This window comes from Tachypleus tridentatus, chromosome 3, assembly GCF_004210375.1.
Source record: "Tachypleus tridentatus isolate NWPU-2018 chromosome 3, ASM421037v1, whole genome shotgun sequence".
Lineage (NCBI taxonomy): Eukaryota > Metazoa > Arthropoda > Merostomata > Xiphosura > Limulidae > Tachypleus > Tachypleus tridentatus.
In genome coordinates, this window is record NC_134827.1 from 68738519 (window position 1) to 68764394 (window position 25876).

Below are 25876 nucleotides of genomic sequence, written 5' to 3' on the forward strand. Positions count from 1 at the left end.
TGTTTTTTATTAGAGCTTTTACTGTTGTTGTTTGTAGCACAAAGCTACACAAAGGGCTACGTGTGCTCCACCCACCACAGATATCGAAACTGCTTTTAGCGCTGAAAGGCCGCAGACATACCGCTGTGTAACTGCGAAGCTGTAACTTTTATAGTAAAGTAGATTATTGTTTAGAAAACGTATGTCATTTCGATCACAGATGGGAAGGATTACACCAATGATAACAACGTGATATCTACTTAAAAATAATCTTACTTACTGTAAAGGTTGTAACTTGTAATAAAACAATACTTATAATCATTATATAAACTCAAAACGAAACTATTAATACGATAAAATGAAATTTACAGTTACTTAGAAAATAAAAAAATTAAGACCGTGCAGGTGAGTGATAAGTTTAATGAATTATGTACTTCTACGTTTTAATATTAACCCATGCTTTTATTTGGTTAAAAAATTCAATTTCTAAGAACATGTTTAAGAAAACAAATATAATTACATTCTTTACTGACTAGTTGGTAGACTTAAAATATTTGGTGTTTAAACAGGAAAAAAAAAGAGTATACATTACTTTGTCATCGTCGATTCAAAGTGATAAAATATACAAGAGAAGAAACGAATAATAATGATTTTGTTCTCATATCTTTAATATGTTCTTAAACTTTGATGCCAGTTATATAGTAAACAGAGAAAAATAAGTGACCATACATAATTTCTTTTCAAGTTATCTATAATGAATAACCTAAAGAATTCACATTTTAATTTCTTTCATTTAGAATTCAAGGAGCATTCAAATTTTAATCAGAAATGTGTCTTTTGTTAACCCAAGAACTATTGTTTATTCCCAGTACAAACTTGCCAGCATGTCTATCCATGGAACTGATTTCGAAATAGGACCATCTACAAACCTTCTAAGTTGTGTAGCACTTCACTAACTGAAATAATATATCAAGCATTAACCGTCATTAAAGATTTAATTCAGCTAAGATCGTATATAATACCATACAATCTCTCACCGTAGTTATAATTTAACTTCGTTACAAACTTCAAATGGATGGGTAACTATTTATACTTTCCGAAGGCGAGTAAAAGATAACTTTGTTATTCAACCTGAACTTGTTCTCTCTTTGCAGACCTAGCATCGGGTGGAGCAGACGACTGGGCTTACGGAGTTGCGGGGGCTGTAGAACTGAGAGATACAGGGAAATACGGTTTTTTCATTCCTACTAAACAAATCATCCCAACGGGAGAGGAGACTTTTGTTGTTGTTAAAGCTATAGCAGTGGCCTTGAAAAGTGAACTGTACAACAACTAGGTTCAATGTCAGAATATTTTCGAACTTACACGAAAAACCTGCTGAATATTTAACCCAATTACCAATTTTAAGGGCGGATTTTCTTTTAATAGAGTTAGCATCTTTAAAATTGGTGGAATTAGTGTATTGATTACACTCTCGTTAATGGTTCGCATGTTGCACTCACTACAAAATTTTACATCACATTCATTGTTAGTAGTTCACACATTACATTCCCTCGATAAAGATTTACACATTCCACTCTTTACAAACTGAACTCATTGTTAATGATTCACATTGCATTATCTCAATAGTTTTACACACTGCATTCCCTCAAAGTTCTACGCAGAGTACTCCATCGTTAATGGTTTACAATAAAATTATAAAGGTAGAAATTTAAAACTTCCGTTAAAAGCTTGCTCAAATTTTAATTGGGAACGTGCTGAGAAGAATAATTAATTCAAAAATGCAAAATCTAACTTTTACAGAATTGGCGGTGGGTGGTGATGACTAGTTAGTTGCCTTCCCTCTAGTCTTACACTGCTAAATTATGGACGGCTAGCACAGATAGCTTTGCGCGAAATTAAAAAAAAACAGTCTCTTACTCAAAACACTCTTAACTCCAAAGAACAATGCACCGTTATTAAACGTGGTGATACGACTTAAGCGACATAAACTTATTCATAATGTTGTGTATATATAGTTCTTTTCACTTGTCTGAAGTTAATTGGTTACCTAAATTTTAAGACTTAAATTCTGAAACAAAATATTCTAATAGATGTGGTTGGAAGAACATCCAAAGGACAGCAAAGATTCATACGATCAATTATAACATTTAATTTCAGCAGTAAATTTAGTTTTATATTAGAATTTTTCAGTTTACTGGTAAACTAGGGGTTTATGATCCAATGAACGGCCTGTCATTCTACTTCCAAAGTTACATACCACAACTGAAACAATAGGAATGGGGTGTTTCAATAACTTAGTTGTGTTTTACAAACTTTAAACAACGGCACTCCTACCATATTCTCACTACATTAATTTTCACAAAAAATAGACATTTTATTTTCCTGCTTTGATCACTATTTTAAATGAAATACTTGTGAAGAGTGGGTAAATACAGTATACAACTTTCATGGTCGACGTGATAGTTTATCAAGATTTCAGTCTTACGACCTGCGTGCGTTCGTTCTACTCTTCCTCTACTGTGTTATACGGTTGCTGCAAAACATATGTTTAGACATAACCTGAGGGGCCGAGTAAACCCCACTTACTACGACACATTTTCAGGGGAATGTCCAGATAGGTACTGGTAGTTACATTCTTCTTTTGTATAGACGTTTCTCATGTTCGGTATTACACAGTCCTGTATTTCGCGAGTAGTTGAAAATGTATCACACACATTTCACCGGTTCTAATCCTAATGACAAAAACATTTTATATAAAAAAACTCTCTTAAATAACTTCGGTTTAATTTAAAACTAATGTAGATTGTTCAGACTAGCATGAGTTGGCCTAATTAAATATTTATTTCTAAGATATATATGTTAACCGGTGAGAGGTGCTTAGGTCTATTTACATCATGTATGTAGTAGTAGCGGTCAAACTCGCATAGTTTGTTGTTTTTATGTCAAATTTTCGTGAAGTAATTTAGGGAATTAAGCAAGGGTATATCGACGAAAGTTTCCATGTTTTTATAATTGTGCATGAATGTAGATGACGTGCTGCGTGATACTCTGTAGACTGCTCTAGTGTTCAGGTGCTATGTTTATCCATGCAATTCATGTTCTATGACTTGGACGTAAGTATGTGTCGCATATTTTGATATTATATTCCGGTGTGAGTCCATGTTTTTTGCCTGTTAAGATTACTTGCATAATTTATTCGTTTCCAGACTTTTGTCAATGTATTATTAATATGTTTAACCCACATTAATTTAGAATTGTAGGTTAGGCCTAAAATTTTTGCTGAAATTGTGGTCTGGAAAATTGTTCCATTTATATATAATGTTTTAGGGTTATTTCTGTGTCTTGTTTATTTTGAAAATACTACCAGTTGATTTTTGGGGACATTTATTTTAGTTCGATACTTTTGATACTATTTCGTAATATTGTTTGTTGTGTCAAAAGATTTATTTTGAACTTCGCATAAAGCTACGCGAGGGCTATCTGCGATAGCCGTCTTTAATTTAGCAGTGCAAGACTAGAGGCAAGGTAGCTAGTCCTTACTACCCACCGCCAACTCTGGGGCTGCTCTTTTACCAACGAATAGTGGGATTGATTGTCATTACAACGCCCCCACGGCTGAAAAGGCGAGCATGTTTGGGGCGACGGGGATTCGAATCCGCGACCCTCAGATTAGGAGCCGAGTGCCTTAACCACCGGGCCATATTTCTTACATACGTGGGGTATAGACTGAGGCTATCTACCCATCCTTGAAGAATGCCTGCCTCTGGTGTAATAAACTCAAAATAGGTTCCCCTAGTGTGTTATTTTATATTTTTCAAAAGGTTGTATAACCATCGAATAATTTCATATGGTAGGTCGATTTCAGTTATGCAGAACCTAAATCTATCGTACCAGAAAGTGGCGACATAAAAAAAACAAAAAAACATGCACTGATTTCTGTTGAAACTTTCAATAATGGGTTATGTTAATCTGACCACATGTTCAGCTGTTTGTCTACATTTTCGAAATCAGTTTTGGTTTCCGGTAATTTTGAGGTGTCTTCTAAATAATTTGATAATTTGTTGCCAATTGTTTGTTGTTGTTTTCATAATTTTCCCCACATAACTGGTCAGACTGATCGGGTGGTAATTGTTTGGTTTATTTACTGGTTTTCATTCTTTATGGAACGTTAGAACAATCGCTTGTTTCCAAGAAATTGGTTAGTAGCCCTCCAAGAGATAGGTTAAATAGTGTAGTTAGGTGTTCATACAACTAATAAGAGCTCTTTATGAGGAGAACAGCCTGTATGCCGTCTTCTTCTGCTGCTTTGTTTTTAGTATTATTTACTTCATTTATGACGTCTGTTTCTGTTATTGTTTTCTGTAAGTTGATATACTATCGGGTTTTCATCGTTGTTTTTTGATATATTTCAATGACATTCCTCTGTTTAGGTTCCTATTATTTGCTCTGTCTTTTCTTATTATTGAGTATCCTTTGAGTCCACATCTTTAGTTAGAATATAACCACGTTTTACTTATTACACATGTAATTGGTTTGACTATGACTAATTTCTTCAATTTCATGTTTCTTGGAAGCAAGTGCACCTTTGATATTGATATATAAGACTGTGAATTTAAGACATTGGACATCCATTGATCAATTGTACAGTTAATAAACTGTGATAATTATAATGTGCTGTGTTTTTTATAATTGTTTACCATCAATTCTATACAGTCTTTGGTATTTCTTGATTTTAAATATTCTGTAATGAAGTATTTTTCTTCCTCCGTTATTTTTTTTATTTTCCGCCAAAAGGCCGTCCCGCCCTCGCCATTGTCTGGAAAACGCTATCCTAAGAGGTTTATTCATCTTGTTGAATGTTTTCAGGAATATGATAGCACTTAAAACCGATAAATATAAGAGATGAACTTTTATATACATGTTAAAAACATATTAAATACATTTTTTTTTCATTTTTGAATTTTACACAATGTAAAATATTTACACCTTTTCGTGATGACGACAAACCCACTTGAAGTAAGAAATATATGTCAGGATGGCTGGTATGAGTATTAACACTAGTAAAGCAGAGAACAACGTTTCGACCTTCCCAGGTCATCTTCAAACTAACACCCGTCATGAAATATAATTTTACAGCTCTTTTGTAAATAATTTGTCAATGTAAACTTCATTTTATAAATTGGGCGAATTTTAAGTAAGGGATTTGTTAAATTTTTAAATTGTTTTTTCTACGCTGATAGGTTTTGATAAATAACATTCTCAGAGGAGTAAAGGCAAATTAAAAGTGGGGGCAAGGTTTATTTGACCAAGTAAAGTGAGGGAAAACACGTCAATGTCGTGCATACTGAGGCCAGAGTTTAGGGCACGCTTAAGAGCCCAAGAAGCTCTTTATTCGTGCTCCCACTTTTCCTGACAGTTTTCTGAATTTTTGTGCCGTTTAAATGGAACATATTGAAAAATAGGGATATCCTCCATATTTCCTGCACTGATAACAACTATATAAAAATAAATGTTACAATCAAAGAAAAAACAGCTTTAACAACTGTTCTCTAGACAGACAAACTTCTGGAAATATAATCTTAATAAGCAGTGTTTCTTCCTGTTACCTTCACAATGTTTCAGCAACAGCATAATCTTTATTTAAAATTTCTGACAAAAGGCAAGCTGACACACAATGTTGTTTTTCTCTTTGATTTTTTTCTGAAAGCAGTCAAATGAACTTCTGGTGTAATATGTTGATTACAACTCATTATTATTTGTTTATTTACACTAGTTTTTGTTATTTGTTTAATGCAATTTTAGAAGGAACTGAAAATTTATTTCGTAAAAATATGATTACAAAGGCTCCTGGTAAAAATTATGATTTATGCAAAATGAAAACAACGTAACATAATAGTGATTCTAAATATTCGTAATTATGTTGGCAACTTATACAACAACCATTTAGTGCAAATTTCGAAGACTAAGTTGACAGTTAATTTCAGATTATCTTAATTTGTTTCCTTCTTATTTTTAAACACAAAACTGCACAGTAGGTTATTTGTTAGCCAAGGGTATCGAAACCCGATTATTCACATTTCAGGCCCAAAGACCAGAGGAGCGATTATATTAAACAATTTCTCCAAACCTAGATTTTAAGCTGGGTACAGTTTTATCGAGCAAACAATTTAAAATAATCCTAACGCCCCCTCGAATTTCTGACATGTTACGAAATTCTCATCATCTACAAAGTTTGATATTCTTGAACTACTACTTGTGCTTTTTGTATATTTCCTATTACTTAGTGTAATCTGCTCTGTACACTTTATCAACATGATTAAAAAAAGCTAGCTCAGCAAGACGTCAACGTTCGTAAATAATTGTTACTAAACTGTAAAACGTGTTGAATATAGAAATTATAAGTTTTATTTTCATTATACTTCACAAGCATTTGTTTTGAATTTCACAAAAAGTTACACGAGGGCTATGTGCGCTAGCCGTCCTTAACTCAGCAGAGTAAGACGAGAGGGAAGGCAGCTAGTCATCATCACCCACCGCCAACTCTTGGGCTTCACAAGAAGTCATACATTTCAACTCTAATTTTGAAATACTTCTAAGTTAGACTATACACTATTACCATAACAAAGTGTGGTAGACGTACGTTCATCTTTCCAGCAATTAATATTTCTAAAAATTATGTAAAATTAAATCAATATACTTGTAATAGTTAACCATTTCATTCAATTTCTAACTAGAAATAAACTTCTATCATCTTAACTATCTTTTCATGCCCGGCGGTTAAGGTACTTGACTTGTAGTCTGAAGGTCGCGGGTTCGAATCCCCGTCATACCAAACATGCTCGCCCTTTCAGCCCTGGGGGCGTTATAATTTAACGGTCAATCCCACTATTCGTTGGTAAGAGTAAAACAAGAGTTGACGGTTGGTAGTGATGACTACTAGCTGCCTTTCCTCTGATCTTATACTGCTAAATTAGGGACGGCAATCGCAGATAGTCCTCGTGTAGCTTTGCGCGAACTTCAAAAACAAACAAACACTGCCTTTTAACTTGCTCAACTCTTCAACATTACCTTTTTAATATGCTAGAACATAACTTTGATATCAAATTAGAATTAAATTTGCCCTTCAGCTAACAAAATATTACATCATTAAAAATATAGGTTATTATAATATGTTACGCAATAGTCTTCGACAAGATGAAAGAAAATTTCATTGTACGGTTACTTACGAATGACACCACTTCGAAGGGATACACCATTTTTGTTAAGGAAGGTTAACTGTTTGGAACACAAACTTGTGCTATTCAAGTCAGAAAAACGATTAGCCTTGACGTGAAGATAACTCATTTTGAATAAATAAACTTCTAAAGTAAGTTTTCTCTATGCATACAATTAGAAAATATTATCACTATACGAACAGTTATTTCGAAATATAATTACATATTTCATAATAACTTTCGAAAGCAAGATAATTTATATTTTATCAAATTTTCTCAAATAAAAACTAAACATTTTATAATAAGGAAACAAACTTTTCTTAAAAACTAATTAAATAAATGAGCAAACTAATTGTTTCCCAAATTAATATAATTAAAAAAGATTCTCGTAATATTAAGTTTGTTTTGAATTTCGCACAAAGCTACTCGAGGGCTATCTGTGCTAGCCGTCCCTAATTTAGTGGTGTAAGACTATAGGGAAGGCAGCTAGTCATCACCACCCGCCGCCAACTCTTGGGCTACTCTTTTACCAACGAATAGGGGGATTGATCATCACATTATAACGCCCGAAAGGGCGAGCATATTTGGCGCGACGGGAATGCGAACCCGCGACCCTGAGATTACGAGTCGCACGCTTGGCCATGCCGGGCGCCGTGATATTAAATGCTGTAGTGCAGAATATACTTTTTCAAAAGTACTGGAGGCTGAATAATTATTATTACTGGAATTACATTTTTATGAAATATTTGTGTTACTCAGATACTGTCGAGTTTACTGTATTGTTTTTTAGATTAATTTAATAACTTCTCTTTTTATATCGCAGTTTTATATTATGCAGAGAATTACATAATGAACTATTTCAAAAACACAATTTTTAGTGTTACAAACGCTTAGACTTACTGCTGAGCCTCCAGGAAGGGCTTAACTTTCAAAAGTTCTATTCAACATCTAATATAAACCCAATACTGGAATGAGTAGTGTTGCAGGTCCAGAAACAGGAGAATGAAGAGATGGAGTTTATATAAATTACTGTGATAAATAGTTGTAGTATTCTACCTGCATGAATGAAGCAGTGTTTCTGTTGTGGAAGTGATTATGTCATGCAGAATGGAATCTATTTTGTGTGTATGTGTGTGTGGTTGTTTTCGCTTTGCTTAACAACTCCCTCTATTACTTGTATCGTTTCGGTTCTGACTGCAAACATACATTCTTCTGAAAGGTTTGTGAATGGAAGGAGCAGAATATCCTCAACTCTATCATCGTTAGATGTATAATTTTTTCATTTTACGAAAATACCCAGCACCTGTTTCTCAGATTTGTACAGAAAGAAATTTAATGTGTCCTTCTCAGTTTCTTTTTCTTTTAAAGTTGTTTGCCGCTAAGACTTTCCTCACAAACGTATTTCACCAGTGTCCGAGTTGTTTGCTTTGTCATAACCCACAAGTGCCACGTAACTCGATATCCCAGAATAGGGTAAATCATTTATTGTGACAGTGTAACTATTGTGTTATGTTTTGAAGAGAGAACTTTGAAGATAATCAACGATTCTTTTGTTGTTGTTGCTTGTTTGACAGAAACATTATAAATATTCAAATAGCGCCTACTTTCGTGTGGTAATAAAAATAACAGCTCATCATATAAAGTGTATTTTCTGTCTTTCTTTACGGGTGTTCCTGAAATGTTTTCCTTTAGAGATTTCACTGACCTCCTGAAAGTGTTTGTAAGCCCATTCTCTTCTTCTGAAGTATTCTTCCCAACGTAGAAAAGTAGAACATATTTATTGCAATAATGTTTTCTGTAAAAATACACTAGACCATCAAATGTACTTCAGCACGTTTTTGTTTTCCTAATATCGTGCAATTGGTAATGTATTTGAGTTTTTGTATTTTGATTTTCACACTGAAGAAGAAACAATTAATATTATCACGATGGACACTTTTTCTGTGAAAACATGTGAAGGACAGTGATAAGGTGGAACTTACCGCAGAAATTGTTTACAAATACCAGACGATTTTTTATAAGTACAGGTAAACATCGATATAAAACGCATCGATAAAGCGCGATAATCAGTTGGGCGCGATGGGGTTTTAGGCCCCAAATTTTTTGGGGTTTCTACAGAGGCCGCCGCTTAATATTACCACTGCTTAATGTAATCAGCCGGTTAATGTGATCAAAAATCAAAAACCAAATCCACTTCAATCTTTTTGTATGGTTTTCACGCCGCATATTGTAATGAATTCGATAAATTTCTTTTTACATTTAATTTCAGTCTTAAAATTGAGTTTAATAAATAAAAATAAATAAAAAAAATGCTATATCATTGGTGTAAGTAGTTTTGTTTGTTTTTCTTTATTTCACTACAAAACGCGTAAATTTTGCATTATCGCTCACCCCGAGGGTCAAAAAAATATGTAATCAAATCGGTATAAGGCGCAATCAGATACAACGCGGTCGAATTTTTTGGACCCCAACTAGCGCCTTATATCGATGTTTGACTGTATATCAATTTTCTGTACTGCACAGAAACTGCCGCCGGAAAGAATATAAAAATAAAAATACTTGCTCGTAATGGATCTCTATTTTGGAATTACAATAATTTTTTTTTCTCGATTTTTCTTCATTATTCTCATGTCTTTATGCGTGAGTTTAACATGTAACCAAGGCTCATTGTTCATTCTGTGCGCAAGCAAGCTATACTTTTCATGTGTTGCTCACAGTTTGACACAATCTGCGTCCAGTTACGTAAAAAATTAGTTGCGAGAAAACACACAGCCTCATCTAATTTAATATAACTATTAAACTGAAATGTAGTTGGACGAATTCTTTGCGATTGAAAATCACCAAGAAAAATTTGTTCATTATTCTCATTGCCTGTAACTTTTACTTTTTCTTGTTCCTGAGTAGAAAGCGTTATTTCCCAATCGCTTATGCCTAAAGTAAATGGAAAAGACCTATTTTTCTCTTCAAACTTTGCTTTTGTGGCTTGGGTAATGAAATTTTCCAATTTACCCATTTTCCAGAACATTCCAAGTAGATTCAGTGCTGAGTAGCTGATAGAGAATTTTCACGAACTTTCTAGAATGTTGTAGAAGCCTCAAAGCTGTGCTGCTCCATAACGGGAATAATAATCTATCTCTTTTCCTGGCTTATTCGGTGCACCTCAAAGAGGAATACAACAGCGTCAAGACCTTGCTAGAAGCTTTGAAGTTTGATGAGTATGGATGGGAGGTTATCGGGGACTTCATAATGGTGGCATTCCTGATTGGTCTCCAAGGAGGCTTTACCAAGTATTCCTGTTATCTTTGCTTCTGGGACAGCTAGGACATTGCAGCACACTTCAACAGGAAGCACTGGCCACAACGGACTGAATTCTCTGTGGGGAGGTGCAATATCAAGTGTGAGCCACTAGTGGACCTCCAGAAGGTGTTGTTTCCACCATTGCACATAAAATTGGATTTTATGAAACAATTTTTCACAGCTCTTGATAAGGAGTCTGCAGCCTTCAAGTACTTTCGAGACTTCTTCCCTAAGCTGTCTCAGGCAAAGGTCAAAGCTGGTGTTTTGTTGGACCACAAATAAAGATCCAGAATTCCTCAAGAAGCCCAGTAGGAAGGAAATAAAACCTGGAGCAGATTTGTCGCAGTGATTCAAGGTTTCTTGGGCAATCACAAGGTTCAAAATCGTGTAGAACTGGTTGAGACTCTGGTGAAGAACTACGGCAAAATGGGCTACAGGATGTCCCTGAAAGTCCATATCCTTAACGCTCACCGTGATAAATTCAAGGAGAACATGGGAGCATACTTAGAGGAGGAAGGCGAGCGCTTCCACCAAGATATACTGGACTTTGAACGCCGCTACCAAGAAGCGTATAACGAAAACATGATGGAAGACTATATTTTGAGGCTGATACGTGAAAGTGATTTACATTACAGTTGCAAATCTCGAAAAACTACTCACTTCTAAACATTTTTGTATAACTTTGGCATAAATACATGGAAATCTTGATTCATATGTTATTTTATTCAGACCTTGTGTAGATGAACACGTGCAAATATGCCTGTTTTTGCATAGGAAATAGGTTAATTTCTAAATTTCATTATCCAGGTCACAAAAGCAAAGTTTGAAGGGAATAATGGCCATTTTCTATACTTTTACAACATAAGCAATTAAAAAATAATACTCATTATCCAGGAACAAAATTTATGTTACACAGTGTAATTGTTTTGAAAAACCATCAGGACATATGGACTTTAAACCTATAAAAATATTAAACAATAAAGTGTAAGGGATTTTTGTTTGATTGTAATTAAACACAAAGCTATATAACGGGCTACTTATACTCTACCCACCACAGGTATTGAAATCCGGATTGTGACGTTAAAAGTCCGCAGACATGCCTCTGTGCCACGGGGAGAGGCTTGTAAGTAAGTGAGAATTTCTTATACAGAATACCTGGAAAACATTTTGTAGAGAAAATCAATGATAATTAAGAAATTTTAACATGAAACTTACCCAAAGTCATTTTTAATCTAGGAATTTTCCATTTGACAGAATTGTTTTTCATAAAATGATGGATATATTAATATAGGAAAACAGTCTTTTGAATGTGAAGTGAAATGCATTCTAATTTAATATCAACATTAGGAGATTACACAGCGAGCATTTAAGACCTCGCTTAAATGCTGATTTCTCCAAGCCCGTTCCCTTGGCTGAGGTTTTGCTAGATAATAGATAGGGACAGTGGGAATTTCGTTAATCCATTCATGCGCGTCACTAATTAGATGATGAATTTAACACTGTGTTATATTCGTTATAACTTTTTGAAACATTATCTGGATTTATTGACCTCAAACGTGATTTTTTGAATCAAGGTTTTCTAAAACGTAAATAGACTATTCATGTTTACCCATAAATAAAATATCAAGGGTAAATGCGAAAGCTTAAGAAATTCTAATTGGCAGATAAACCGGGAGTTTTGCAAAGCTATAGAAAAGCGGAAGACTTAGTTAAAATAAAATTAGAAATCCCACAAGGGGTTATGGGTGACATATGGCTGATAATGTTAAAACGCTAATAATCTTGCAACAGCGCCAAAATTTCACTTTACTTACTTCTCTGTTGCATTTTCTGACTCGCAGATTTCACTTAAAGCAAACAGTATGGGTCCACTTACTGGGGTAATATAGATACGAAGTTGTGAAGTATGTGTCTATTTATCTCTCTGCTCTCTTGCTGATTCGTCTGAAATAAAAGTCGAATTATGGAAGGAACAGGAGAGCTATTTTCACCCACAAGCCAAGCGGTGAGTGTCTAAGTGCTTTTACTGTTAAAAATCAGGTTTCGATACTCAAGGTGGGCAGATAATGCATTGTGAATCTTTGTATTTAACAACAAAACAAACAAGATTATTTTTACTTTAAAATGTCAGCAAAAATACAGTCCCAAACAAAACAATCAAGCGAGTGTTTTATATGAAGCATTGTTTTGTCAATTTTTTTTTTTTCGAGTGTGTCAGTTTTTAAAGGACAGATGGCGAAGTATACAAATAGCGCGAATTACAGTGTTACTGTTAGAAGCTGATATTAGGATGTTATTATACATGTGATTGATTAAGTAGGACTTGATTTATTATAAATCTTAGAAAAACTTACATTTCAGAAACAAAAGTGTGCTATGTTGCTAATAACGATACTTTTGCTTCTGTTTGTTATGAAGCTCTAAGATATATCTACTAGTAGTAGAACTGATTAAATCTAATATAAATTTACTGGAAGGAAACCTAACGTTCTGTACAACTACAAATGCTACAATGGATACACATATTTTGATACTGTAAAGGTAAGAAAGTAAAAGTTAATTATCTTATTATTTAATTAGATTAGATGAATTAAATAGATTCGAAGACGTAAGAGGAAAAACCTGAAACTTAAAGGTACAGAACTGTATTTTAATTAAAGTTTTACTACCCATACCAGCCGTCTTGAGAATACATTTTCACTTCAGGTGGATTTCTCGTCATCATGAAAAGCTGAGAAAGATAATTCCTATAAGAAAATAAGTTCATTAAACTCGAAGTACAAGTTAAACAGCGATTAAGCCTAACGTAATGTTTTCAATATACCAATGTTATATATTTAGTGTTTAGTATTAGTACTGTCATTGACAGTGTCAGCAGCAAGCATACTAATTGTAATGCGTATTTAATTATAATAGCGCATTATAGCCGACATGGTTCTGCAAATAGAAAACACGGCCTTAATACCCCTTCTGACAGCACTGCTGTTTGTACTTGTAACAGCATTATTAATGTTATTCATTTATTGTTGCTGTAGAAATTAAATTTGGTAGTGAAATATTCTAGAAATATGTAACTACCTGTAAAGGTTAAATGGTTCAAATTGCTTACTGTGTTATTACTATTGTCTGCATGTTTTCTGTTTAAGATGATACATAGTGTTATTTTAGTTAGTTTAGTTTGAAATTTCATACAAAGCCACACAAGGCCACTTGTAATAATCGTCCATAATTTTTAAGTAATAGACTAGAGAGAATGTAGTTTGTCGAGACTACCAACTCTTTAGCTACTGTTTACAAATGAGTAGTGGGATTAAGTGTTGCATATAATGTTCCATGGTTGTAAGAGTGAGCATGTTTAAGGACGAGAAATGGCACCTCAACTCTCAGTTGCAAACTGAGTGACCTAATTACTGGACCAATTATTGTAGAAATGACCATACTGTAATACAGGTATAGCAGTAGCTCCCATTGTTTGCTAAGATGAAGTTCATACTATGGAGCATTTATCAGTTCATAATTGGAAAACAACAACAAAGTCTTTAAAATTATACTATAGGAAATATATAATCAATTTGCAAGTTTCTATTATATGTGTGTTATTTTATTTGATTTATGTATTTTAATGAAGAAATAGTATTGTTTTGGGTAAATATTTTTATAGCACATAATTTGATTTAAATTTTTCCTCCTCTAAATTTTAGCATTGTTGATGAGCACTACTTTTAACAAATAGTAACAGACTATAAAAATAATAGCACCATCAATAACCTTCAGACATTTTCAGATCAACTGATACCCAGATTTTGACAAGATATTTAAGTTACCAAACACTAAGTGTAAGTAATCAAATCATGGTATACCATCAGATGGTGCATTCTTTATAAACATTCTTCATAGCCATCTTTACACTGACAGTTGATTGATAAAATGTGCTAATCTTTGACCAATGACTTAACATCACAGGGTAGTAAATCAACCAATTACAAATTATCCTCATAACTGTGAATACTTTATAAGGTGATAATAGACATAACATTCTAAACAAATAATCAAATCAAAACAAACACTGTTGAGAATGTTTCTTTGAGAAATAACCACAGAAATAAATGAATTTGTTATTGAAATAAAAATTTTATTTTCTACAGCACAGTTGGTATCAACAGAAAATAGGTTGATTCACACAACAGTCTCTTTACAGCAATTACAGTTTACACATTTTTTGGTGTTATTTTTATTATGTGTGAAAAACATAATGATTAATGTCTATTGCTTGTCTTTTGCAAAATGAATTATAACTTGCTTTCAAAATTATTTTAAATTTATCATTTATGCTTTAACAACAATTTCATTATTTGCTTTGAATAGTTTACAAAATACAGCTTTTTTGATGAATAAAATATTTTATTAAACAAGTTACGTTTCATATTTCTTGCTCAAAAAGGATCTCAGTTTAAGTTGTTTTCAGAGTGTATTTCATAAGCATTTAACTAAAAAAAATCCTCACTGAAATATATTGACTTCAAATTCTTAATGAGTTACAGCTTTTTAATATTGTGCATTTTTTCTTCATAATTCTTGACTTAATAGGATTCCATTCTTAAGATATTACTTAATGTGCTTGTAATATATAACAATAGTATGACAACAGAGGACCATTTGGTTGGTTTTACTAAGCTCTCTTTACATATCCACTTGTGAGAAATAAGACTGTAAACCCATCAATAAACTCTTGTAAAGTGCCAACCTTCACTATTGCCAGTAGTAACACACTCCTTGAGTCAGTCATCCCGTTATGTAAATAAAAATGTATTAACTGAAGCCAAGTCTGTTTTTCCAAATCCTAAACTTGTGTCCTCTATTTGTATTGTCTTCAGATGCTGTTATCCCATCGATCCACCAGATCAGAGATTTCCAACAGGTGGCATGCAGGCTGCATGGTTTTATGAGGCCTGTGAAAGTCTATTGAAACATAACCTACTTTTATAATATTTTTCTTTGTAATGAAGAAATGAAAAATTCTGACTTGCGAGGTAAAAATGCATGAAAGCTCCAACTGGTATTCACGAATGAATTTTAATTTATTTTGTCTGAACCTATATGTTTATTAATTATGCCTCTATAATTTTACAGCAATAACTTGATAGTAAGAGCTTTTAAATTATGTCACATACACCTCGGCATAGTATACCATCATTCCCCCTGCTAGACAAAGTGGATTCACCGAGTTATATACTCCCTCCCTTCTGCTAGACAAAGTGAACTTGCCCAGGTGGTGGCTGTTGCCAGTCTATCTGTTTGCTGTTGTGGTGGTTGATATGTTGTAAATTATCACTGTTCAATTCCATGTTAAATATAAATATGAACAAAATTTTTAAGAACTGTAAGATTAACAGTGAAAATAGAGTGTACCAGGAATGTTGGGAACTTGATTATTTAATTACAAACAATATTGGCAAGTTGTAGTGTTTGATTTGTATGCAAATTATATCAGTGCCCAAAAAATTTAATGTGAAAAAGCATTATTCAACTATGCACGAATAAAAGTATAAAAATTATGAAGGAGAAACTCAAAGTTCAGATTGTGGATTTCAGCAAGAAATTAAAACAACAAACGAATATGTTTAGCAAGTTGTCAGAAAGCCAGACATCTACTTCATATGCTTCATACATCATTTCTCTTGACCTTGCAAGGGCAAAGAAACCTTTTATTGATAGCAGTTTAATGAAGAAATGTGCTGTTGAAATGGCAAAGGTGTTTTGGGATGCCAAAACTGCTTAGAAATTTTAATCAGTGCCACTTTCCAACCCAAACCATGCAAAGAAGGGTCACTGATATGGGAGAACAATTAGAAAACTCGCTTGTTGGACTGGGAAAAAAAAAAGTACTTATTTCTCTCTGTCTTGACAAAAGTACTGATCAAGCAGATGTTAGTCAGCTGTTAATATTTGTATGTGTTGTTGAAGATATTTGAAAGAGGTATTATTGAATGTATGAGCTCTTCATGCGGCCGCAAAAGGAAAAGATATCTTCAAGGCAGTGAAAAATTCAGTTGATAAAATTGGAGGTTTCAATAAGTGTTCAGGAATAGTGACAGATGGCGCACCTGCAAAGATTGGAAAAAAATTAGGCTTTGTTGGTTTTCTTAAGGAAAGTTAAGTAACTTGCCCAACATTTCATTGTGTTATTCATCAAGGAGCTTTGTGGTGGAAATCAGTGAATCAAAACAAAGTTTTTAAATTTGTCAAAGTTATTAACTTGATAAGAGGAGGAAACAAAGCTCTTTTACATTGGCAGCTAAAGCAATTCTTGGAGGATATGGAAGCAGCATATACTTACTTTAAAACCAAGTAAGGTGACTCAGTGCCCGAAAGTGTTTTGAACAATATTTTGGAATAAGGAAAGAAATTCCTGTATTCCTCAATCAATTTGTTTCATCAGATACAACACAATTGGAAGAAGAGCTCAAAAGTAAGGATTTTCTGATACAACTGGCTTTTCTCACAGACATCACCACTCACCTTAACGATCTCAACCTAAAACTCCAGGGGGCGGAACTAGATGATATCAGATGTAATGGGAAACGTAAATGGGTTTCAAAAGAAGTTAAGAATTTTCAAAGTTTACTTAGAAAACAATGACTTGGCCCACTTTCTGAGTTGTCAGTAATTAATAGAACAGTTCAAAGATGACGAGTCACTTGATTTTTCAGAATTTTGTGTAAATTTTGAAGATATTATTGATGTGTTTAATGCAAGATTCAAAGAATTTGAAATTATAAAAAGCAGGATAGAGCTGTTCAATAATCCTCTTTGTGTTAACATAGAAAATCGACAAGCTGATGTTCAACTTGAATTATGTGATTTGCAAGCTGATCCCTTTCTGCAAACTAGACAAGAAGAAGGACCAGATTTCTTTAAACTACTTTCAAAAAATTAATTTTCAAATCTGTGTGCTTTGGACAGAAAATGACATCAATGTTTGGTAGCACATATATATGTGAAAGTGTGTTCTCCACTATGAAATTCATTAAGAACCACAACAGATGTCGCCTCACAGATTTTTCTCTACTTCACCTCCTAAGACTAGCAATGACAGAACTCCATGTCAACATACTTGCTTTGGTCAGTGTTGCTGAGCGACCTCATAGTTCACATTGAAAATTTTATGTACTTGTATATTAAATATCATAGATATGTTTGCTATTCTAATTTCTTTTATATGCAGCATTTTTTCAATAAATTTATTCATTACATAATTGAACATGTTTAAGTTATATTTTCCTTTTATTTTCACAATGAAATACATCTTTTTTTGCAAATATGTCCATCCAAATATCATGTAACATAAAGTAAGTCCCATTCAGATTAACTCCTTCCCCAATCATAACACATTTTACCATGTTGAAAGGACATAAATTAACCCTACCATGGATCTATTACTCTTTATTTTGCATTATGTAATACACTAACAAGCCCTAATTTGACAAAAATATAATGCCGCCCACCATTAGACTCGTGACTGTAGTTGTGGCCCTCGGGCACTCTTACGTTGGAAACCCCCTGCACTAGGTAATTTTGCTCATTTTAGTACTATTATCTCTTAACTCCCAACCTTTCTTATAAAACTTAATTATTAAATCCACCTCCAAATGTTCAACAGCTCTTTTTCTTAAACTTCTGTAGAATTGCATTATAGATGACAGATTCTTCCCCACATTCACCACCCTATTGAAAGAGAAAATCCTCAACTGGAAATGAGTTTGACCTTTCCAGATCTTAAATTTGTGAACTCTTGTTTGACCTACCATCCTTAGAATTTAACACACAAAAAAGGTTGATCTATTTACTTGATAGTTTTGAATTTTTCAAATCATTTTTGGGCCTTCTCTTTATGTGAGAAAAGTAATTAAGAAATAACAATCTGTTATCATAGTTCAACCTATCTATCCAAGAAATAATATCCTTGTGACCTTTCTCTGAATTATATCTATCAACTCAATGTACTTACTACAATATGGAGACCAAAACTGCATGCAGTACTCCAGATGATGCCTGAATAGTGACTAATGATACTGTAGCCATCTGAGACTGATAGTCAGTATATTCAACCCAAAATTACTGCTTTACCATATGTAATAGAACACTGTCACGAAGGCTTAAGAATTCAGCCAGTGTCCTGAATCATTAATTTCATCAACATAATTAAAAGCATTCCAATCTGAATGTTTATCATTAACTTGTAGTGATAATCCCAGTGCATGACATTATACTTGTTATAATTATATACCATTTGTCATGTATTTGCCTAACAATCAACTAATCTAAGTTTGTGCAAAATCAAATCATCTCCTGACTGAAGATGTTTGTATCTTCTGTAAACTTAATTAACAGTGTTTCAGTAATGTAAATGAGGAAAGCAGTGATCCTATCACAGGTCACACTATTTGTAACATTAGTTTGTCTGAACTGTGTTAACTTTTCCCATCCTTCCACATAGCCTGTCGTCAATCCATTTAAATAACTTATCCAGCTGTCTGACTGAGGTAGTTTTTCTGCACTGGTACTCTATGTGACACCTTAAAAAAGCTTTCTGATTATTATGTTAAAACTAAATCTTTTCTTTCATCCTCACTTAGATAATAAATTGTCAATCAACAGGTTAGTAAGGTAGGGGCTCTTTCTTTTTAAACCTGTTTTGTCATGTTTTGATTTTACTTTATTAAATAAGAGGGAATATGGTTGTCTTGATTAAAAGGAATAATTAAATTGATGGTCAGTAGTGTTTTCTTGAAGTTCTAAGGCAGGGATAGCATATTAAAAGCATTTACATCTTAAGTTTAAAATGTCTTCTGTAATGAATATGATATATGCCAATAATCTTAGGATCCAGGACAATTTCTTATTTTCATGATCACTGACTTGTGCTCTAAAACAAAATAACTTATGATGTAACATTCCTGTTCATAAGTACAGTATTACAAAAATGTGGGATTACTTTAATAAAATATAAGATGCATACTTTATGAAAAATTAGAACAAGACTTGAATGCAGTAATCAAATGAAGTCGACCACCAAAATTTCTGCAGTTTTTATAAATATTTAAGAAATGTTTTTGAACAATGTTTCAGTTGTGGGTGGTTGCTCTGTGTTTTTCTTTACATGAAGTAAACCATCATTTTTTGTTCTATGTTCAGACAAATTTTTTTCATATAAATGTCTTGCATTTTCCAATAATAAACTTTTTAGTCTCTTGTATCCAACTGAAAAATGTGTTTGACAAATGTTTTATTGCAATAGAACCATTTTTTTCTAATGAGATTCTAATTTTATGCAACAATGTTTAATATCTTATCCTGAAAAATACAAATTATAATTACCAAATTACCTACCTAAATTCTCATTTGGAAACAAACATTCTTTTGAAGTAATTTTCCTCACATAGTCAAATTCTTGCTTTAAAACAAGTAAACAAACTTTCAAAATGCTTCAAAAAAGTAATAACAAACAGATAAAAACACAGATCATATAAAAATATTTGGGTGAGACATTGTCCTTTATTTTCAAAACCTGATGAGACATTACCAGTATCCCCACAATCTCAAGTTCTTTGAAAGAGAGGCAGAAATAGTTAAATGTAACACATGATTATTGAACGACTCTCAGTTGGGTAAAGACTGGTTAGGGTAGCTATGATAGGTCAAGAGTTTAGGTTTCAAAATAAGGTGTAAGCTGGTAAAATTTATAGACAACTACACACTAACTCTTTTTCAGAATTGTGAAGCTCATTGTTGTGCTGTTTTTGATAATGGACTTCAGTAAAACATCATTAACCATTGATTTAATCATTCATTTTAATTTATACTGCCATATTTTGACTTAATAATAAAAGTAAAACCAGACAAAATTGTTTTACAAAGGAAAAATTTTGCCTGTCAAGTTTTGTTTAAGACTTTTTTCTTATCTGAATAATGATGAAAAGTAGATTTAAGTTGACTTTTCAGAAAGCTTTTGTAAGGAGCTGCATATAATATTAATGAAGTTAAATGTGATTTACAAAACCAAAAAATGATTGCCATGACAACTCTTTTTCATCTAGCAACTTCTTACTCTCTCTGGCAAAACTTGAAATTATGTACATGAATCATACCTTTATTATGGAAGAATTTCTGAACTTATGTTATGGTGCTTGTCCTACTAGAGAGGACAAGTTTAAGGAAATGCCACATACCATTTTGTAAAATATTTCTTGTGATAGTTACTGCCATATTTCTTTCTAACAAAGCAAAACTTACCAGAATTGTTTTGCTTGTTTTCAATATTTTTTAGTTGGTGACTTCATTTCTTATCTGAATCAGGATAAAAAAAGTGGATTTATTTTGTAGGACTCATGGTCATGTTTATCACAAATTCTGCTATCATAACTCTGTAAATAAAATAATAGAGATTAAAGATTGGTAACTGACATCAAATGTGCCTGATACAACCCTAAAATTATCAGGGGGAAGGTTTTGTCTGAAAAACAGTTACAGGTAACTTGGATCATTATTCTACAGTAGCAAAAATTTCTGTTGCAGCACAATAATGACACCACTTGTAAAACTTTGCACTATTTTTTGAAGTAATTTGCAACAGTATTTCCATTGGATTATCTCCAAAAGTTAGTATGAACATTTTTGGTGAAAGAAGTATTATAAACATGGTAAATCAAGTAGTGCTAGAATTTTTGAAGTATATATAGATACTAACTTTGTATTCTCATCAGGCTAAAACTTTAAAATATTCATAGTCTGTATGTTTGGGACAAATATATAGCCAATAGCCCAGTTTAATAGACAATGGAATGTTCATGGGATAAGCTCCAGAGGTAGGTCTCGTACAAAACAACCATTCTGAAACATTGGGCTGCTTGTCTCTGCAACAGTGGAACAGGATGTCTTTTGTTATCTCACCCACAAACTTTTTGTGATTTGCATTAAGAGAATGGGGTTGTACAACACTTAACTTGGTCATGTTATTGGTAAGATGGAGTTGTATATCACTCAGTTTGATCATGTGCTTACAAGACATTGATGATCCATGCAGGCATGAAGAAGCTAATGTGAATGTTGTTGCATTTGCGAGGTCCAAGTTGCACAACCTACACGTTTTGGAACTCTGGCTAACATTTAGTGTTGGTAGACACTACTATTTTATTACTGCTTGCATCATTGCCTCAAATGTGTACCCATAAAAGGTTGTGATATTACCTCAGCTTCTGTTGGAAAAGGAGAAGAGAACAAGATGTTTGAACAGTGTTTTTTGACATATCTGCATTTGAATTTATTTCAACATGTCTTCCATGTGCAGCATGTTAGGTGAGCCACTATCCAGGCTTGCTATGTCTAGAGCCAAATTTTGTGTCCACAGCCAGACTTTCATTTTTCTGGTGACTGGAGTTGGAAACAAACTGAACATAGATGAAGGCCCAAAGTGGATACTCTTTCCTAAATCCCACAATTGGGATAATGCAGCACATAATAGAACTAGTATTTTGAATACATTTGAGATGTCTTGATAATTAAACAATGTTAATGATGTAAATTGAGTTAAAATCTGTTGTCTCACTAAAAGTTTTAGAAGAATATATATATGTTCTTACCTCATTACACTAACCTTGAAGCCATTTCACCAATTATTTCATAAACATGCTATTTACTTTTCCCCCATCTGTACTTCCCTCAGGTCAATTTTTCATGGCTCATATTCCTAAATGAACTGCCATTCCTCACCTCTATAATTGATTGGATTCTGATCATTTGTTATATCCAGTGAGGCCTTTGAAGTGTTATGTTGCCTCTCAGAATGCTTTTAGATGTGATATGACTTTTTATTCTTTGTGATCCTTCAGTTCCTATGATTAATCCATGGCTACTTTGTTGAGGTGAGTACAAAAATTGATTCATATCACTTATTCTGGGCTCTCTTTAGAGTTGAGGAAACGTCTGTAAGTCATGCTTCACCAGATTTATCATATCTTTATCTCCTTTACAGCTTGAATTGAATTGCTATGGCTCTAAACCTTAAAACAGATCACCTTTCTTGACCAGACTGGATTCTACCTACAGAGTGGTCACTCTCATTTTCTCATTGGGCATGCTCCTAATACCTTTGCCACTGCTATCAACACCAAACTTCCATTTATCTGATTTTCAGTTCCTTCTTAATCTCTGATGGTTGATGCTTTCAGCCAAGACTTTTCTTACCTTTTTCTGAATGTCTATTCCATTCTTCATCTTGTTCCTTTTGTCACGGCCTTTATATATAACACTCCTCATTGGGTCCTGTTGCTGGTTCCTCTTTGGCTTCCTCTTCTCTTCATTTAGCTTTGAAATCCCCTTATCCTCTGCCCTTTCCCCCTTTCTTGCTCCAATATTATGTGATGTCACCCTTTCTTCTTGTGTGGAATTTCTTTACTCCACTTCCTGGTGGGCTGGACTTTTGAATTGTTTAGCCTTCTTATCCCGTTCCTGTCATCTTTGAACTTTGTCAATGGAAGTTGCAAGTTCTTTATAGTTGTTCCATCTGCCATTTGCAACTCCCAGGTTGTCTTGACATTGTCCATATTTTGGTCTTTTTCACATAATTGTTCAATTATGGATTTTCAGTCTCTGCCATAACTGATTAGTGGACAAATTTGTCAGCTACACATATCCTTTCTTGTTACCATCAGGTGTTTCTTTCCTCTGTTTTTTCCACTTTGTTTGGTCCTTCCTTCTTCACTAATCTCTTTGCCTGACTGAGACTTTCATGTAGTTTTACATGCTCTCACACATGTCCTATTTGAAACATTGGCTTCTTGATATCTGTACCATCTTTCTCTAAAGACATTTTTTTTTCTCCTTTTCAACTGTGGTATCTTTCATTTGGATGTATATGTTGTCAATTCTTTCCACACTCCTTTTCACCATGCTTATTTATTTCTCCTCCCAGATCAAAGTTTTCTTTTCAATACTTCAGCTTATCAGGAAAGTGATCATTCTTTATCTCCTATCTCCTTCCCTTCTATCTTTCACCTCTATTCTTATTTGGATCTGGACAATCTGCTGTATCTGGTTTATGTATTATCAGATGGCATGAATGTCTTTTTTTTTTGTGGTTTCCATCACTGTTTTTAATCTTTATCTGGAGACCTATTGCTTCCTACACTTACTAGATAGGTCTGCCAGCTCCTTATGTTGATGTATTCTTACCTGGATACTGATGCTTGCAGACTTTATCTCAAATTTGTCATCTATCTTACTTTCTTGTGTCTCATTTGCACCTTCAGGTTGACTTATGAATTAATCTAAACACATTCATCTTCATGAACAGTCTTCATGATTTGATAGTTTCATCTCCTTGTTCTTGATATTCTTCAATCTACAGTTTTTGAGAAAGATAAGTACACTGTTTTTTCATTATATTCTTTCACCAGCTGTTGATTTTGCCTCCCATGGTATGAATATTTCCTAAGATTCACACTAGGCTGTAGGTTAAGGAAAATGCCCACACCCCATTTGTCCTGGTTCGAACAGTGCCTACTCTTGAGGAAGGGAGTTCTGGAAGACCACCTTAATTATCTTCATGGTATTAAACTTACTCATTTGCCCGACCATGCCTGTACCATTCCATGGACTATCACGGAAAAAGTCAGCACCAAAGAAGTAACTGACCACTTCTTTGGCTTGCATTTGCCAGCTTTTCAAAATAGTGTTTCACAGTCATCTCTTGCACTGTCTATAGGAAAAAATCTTTCTGGCAGATGTTTAATGGGGATCTGGGCATTTATTTGCATTTCCCAGATGTTAATTTCCACCCTCTCCCCATTCAAGTAGAATAAGGATGTCCTTGCCACTTACCAGTTCCTGACTGCTTAGATGGTGTATCTTGTAGAGTTCTTCAGTGATTATGTACAGCACAATACAATATGGTGAAAAGTAGAGCAATGGTGGCACTGTGCAGTGCGAGTCACCCACAATACAGCTAGTGTGCCCTACTCTTGTACGAGGGATGGATCATATTCCTTGTCAATGTTTATTCAGTTGAGTTAAGTGAAAGAGACACATGCATTTTAAATTCTGATCATGCTCTAATCAAACTTCATCCTTCACTGTCATTTCGTGTGTTTGCTTAGTTTGTGATGTTAAAATTCCACCCATCAAATTTCCTCTTTTTCATTTGTATCTCTTTTGTGAGTGGTAGTAGCATCATGAGGAAACATTTTATAGTTAGTACTCAAATTCTTTGAAGCCTGGTCATTTTATACATATGCAATTTAAGCCTAATCTTAGACTCTGTGTGATCATTTATTGTTGGACTCTCTTACAGTTTGGTTGGTGAGGTGTTCATTTTTGTCTGATTAAAACAAATATCCCTGATGTTAGTCATTTGCAAGATGGAGACAATATTGAACAATGTTATCATATCAGTTCTGAAATTGTTAAGAAATAACTGGAAGATTAAAGAGTAATAAAGTTCCTCAACTAGATAATATTTCCATAAGGAGTTTGAAGGATGTTAAAATGGGAATATGTAAGCCACTTGATAATATTTTTTGTTAGTTCTTGAATAGTGGGCAGGTATCAGCAGGTTGGAAGTTGGATAATGATACCACACTTTTGAAGGGAAGTGATAAAAATTGTCCAGGTGATTACAAGCCTATTAGCCTTATATCAGTAGCATAAACATATTTTTGAAAGTATGATAAAATGTGTTTTCTAAGTTCAAGTAACAAAATTTTAGATTCAGGTAGCCAACATTGTTTCAGCAAAGGACATATTGCTTAACAAATCTTATGACATTCTTTGAAGACGCTACTGCTTAAGTAGATAAGGGTAAGAATGTACATTTAGTGTTTATGGATTTACTAAACATGTAACATCAGCTGGATCCTTTTTCAACGACTCTTCAATTTTAAATATATTCATAATCAACTGAATCATAAAGCCTTAATGGCCAGTTTTGATGTAATCTCCATCTTCACAAAGTCCCAACAACTGAAACCCACAAGATAGCCTTAGAACTTTATATCCAAGATCTCAACCCATTGACACACATCCCCCAGCAACCAATTAGTAACCCTTATAGAATTCACTACTACCAAAACTATCTACAAATAAATGGCATAAGTATGGGGAATCCCATGTCAACATTTTTGTGACACAGATTGAATCACAAGTGATCAATTCAGCCTTCTATCCACCACTATACTGGTACAGGTATGTTGATGAAACAATTGCTAGATTCGCATCTACAGAACACATAGTTTTCTCAATCACGTTAACTTGATACACTCCAACATTAAGTTGGCCTGTGAACAGGAAAAAACTAACCAAATAGGATTTCTTAACCTCAAAACCACTAG

General features: G+C 33.7%; 1 protein-coding gene and 1 long non-coding RNA gene across 11 annotated transcripts in view; one reads left to right on the forward strand and one right to left on the reverse strand.

The window, feature by feature from the left end:
- LOC143247068 (carboxypeptidase A2-like) overlaps nt 1-17749 on the forward strand; it is a 35166-nt gene extending 17417 nt beyond the window's left edge. For 2 of the 4 annotated variants that reach the window (XR_013026339.1, XR_013026340.1), the window contains 2 exons: nt 1134-13034; nt 15368-17749. Coding sequence is in view for 2 of the 4 variants with exons in the window: in XM_076494465.1 (XP_076350580.1) it covers nt 15368-15439 (72 nt within the window). In the remaining 2 variants the exon portion in view is untranslated. The remainder of the gene's footprint in view (nt 1-1133; nt 13035-15367) is intronic. The other 2 variants (XM_076494465.1, XM_076494466.1) reach the window with 1 other exon arrangement.
- The window catches only part of LOC143247069 (uncharacterized), a 38487-nt gene that overhangs the window by 6301 nt on the left and 6310 nt on the right, over nt 1-25876 (reverse strand). For 2 of the 7 annotated variants that reach the window (XR_013026346.1, XR_013026347.1), the window contains 2 exons: nt 20787-20840; nt 13169-13224 (listed from right to left, as the gene is read on the reverse strand). This is a non-coding gene — a long non-coding RNA (uncharacterized LOC143247069). Of the gene's footprint in view, nt 1-13168; nt 13241-20786; nt 20841-25876 lie in introns of all 7 variants that reach the window. The other 5 variants (XR_013026343.1, XR_013026344.1, XR_013026345.1 and 2 more) reach the window with 3 other exon arrangements.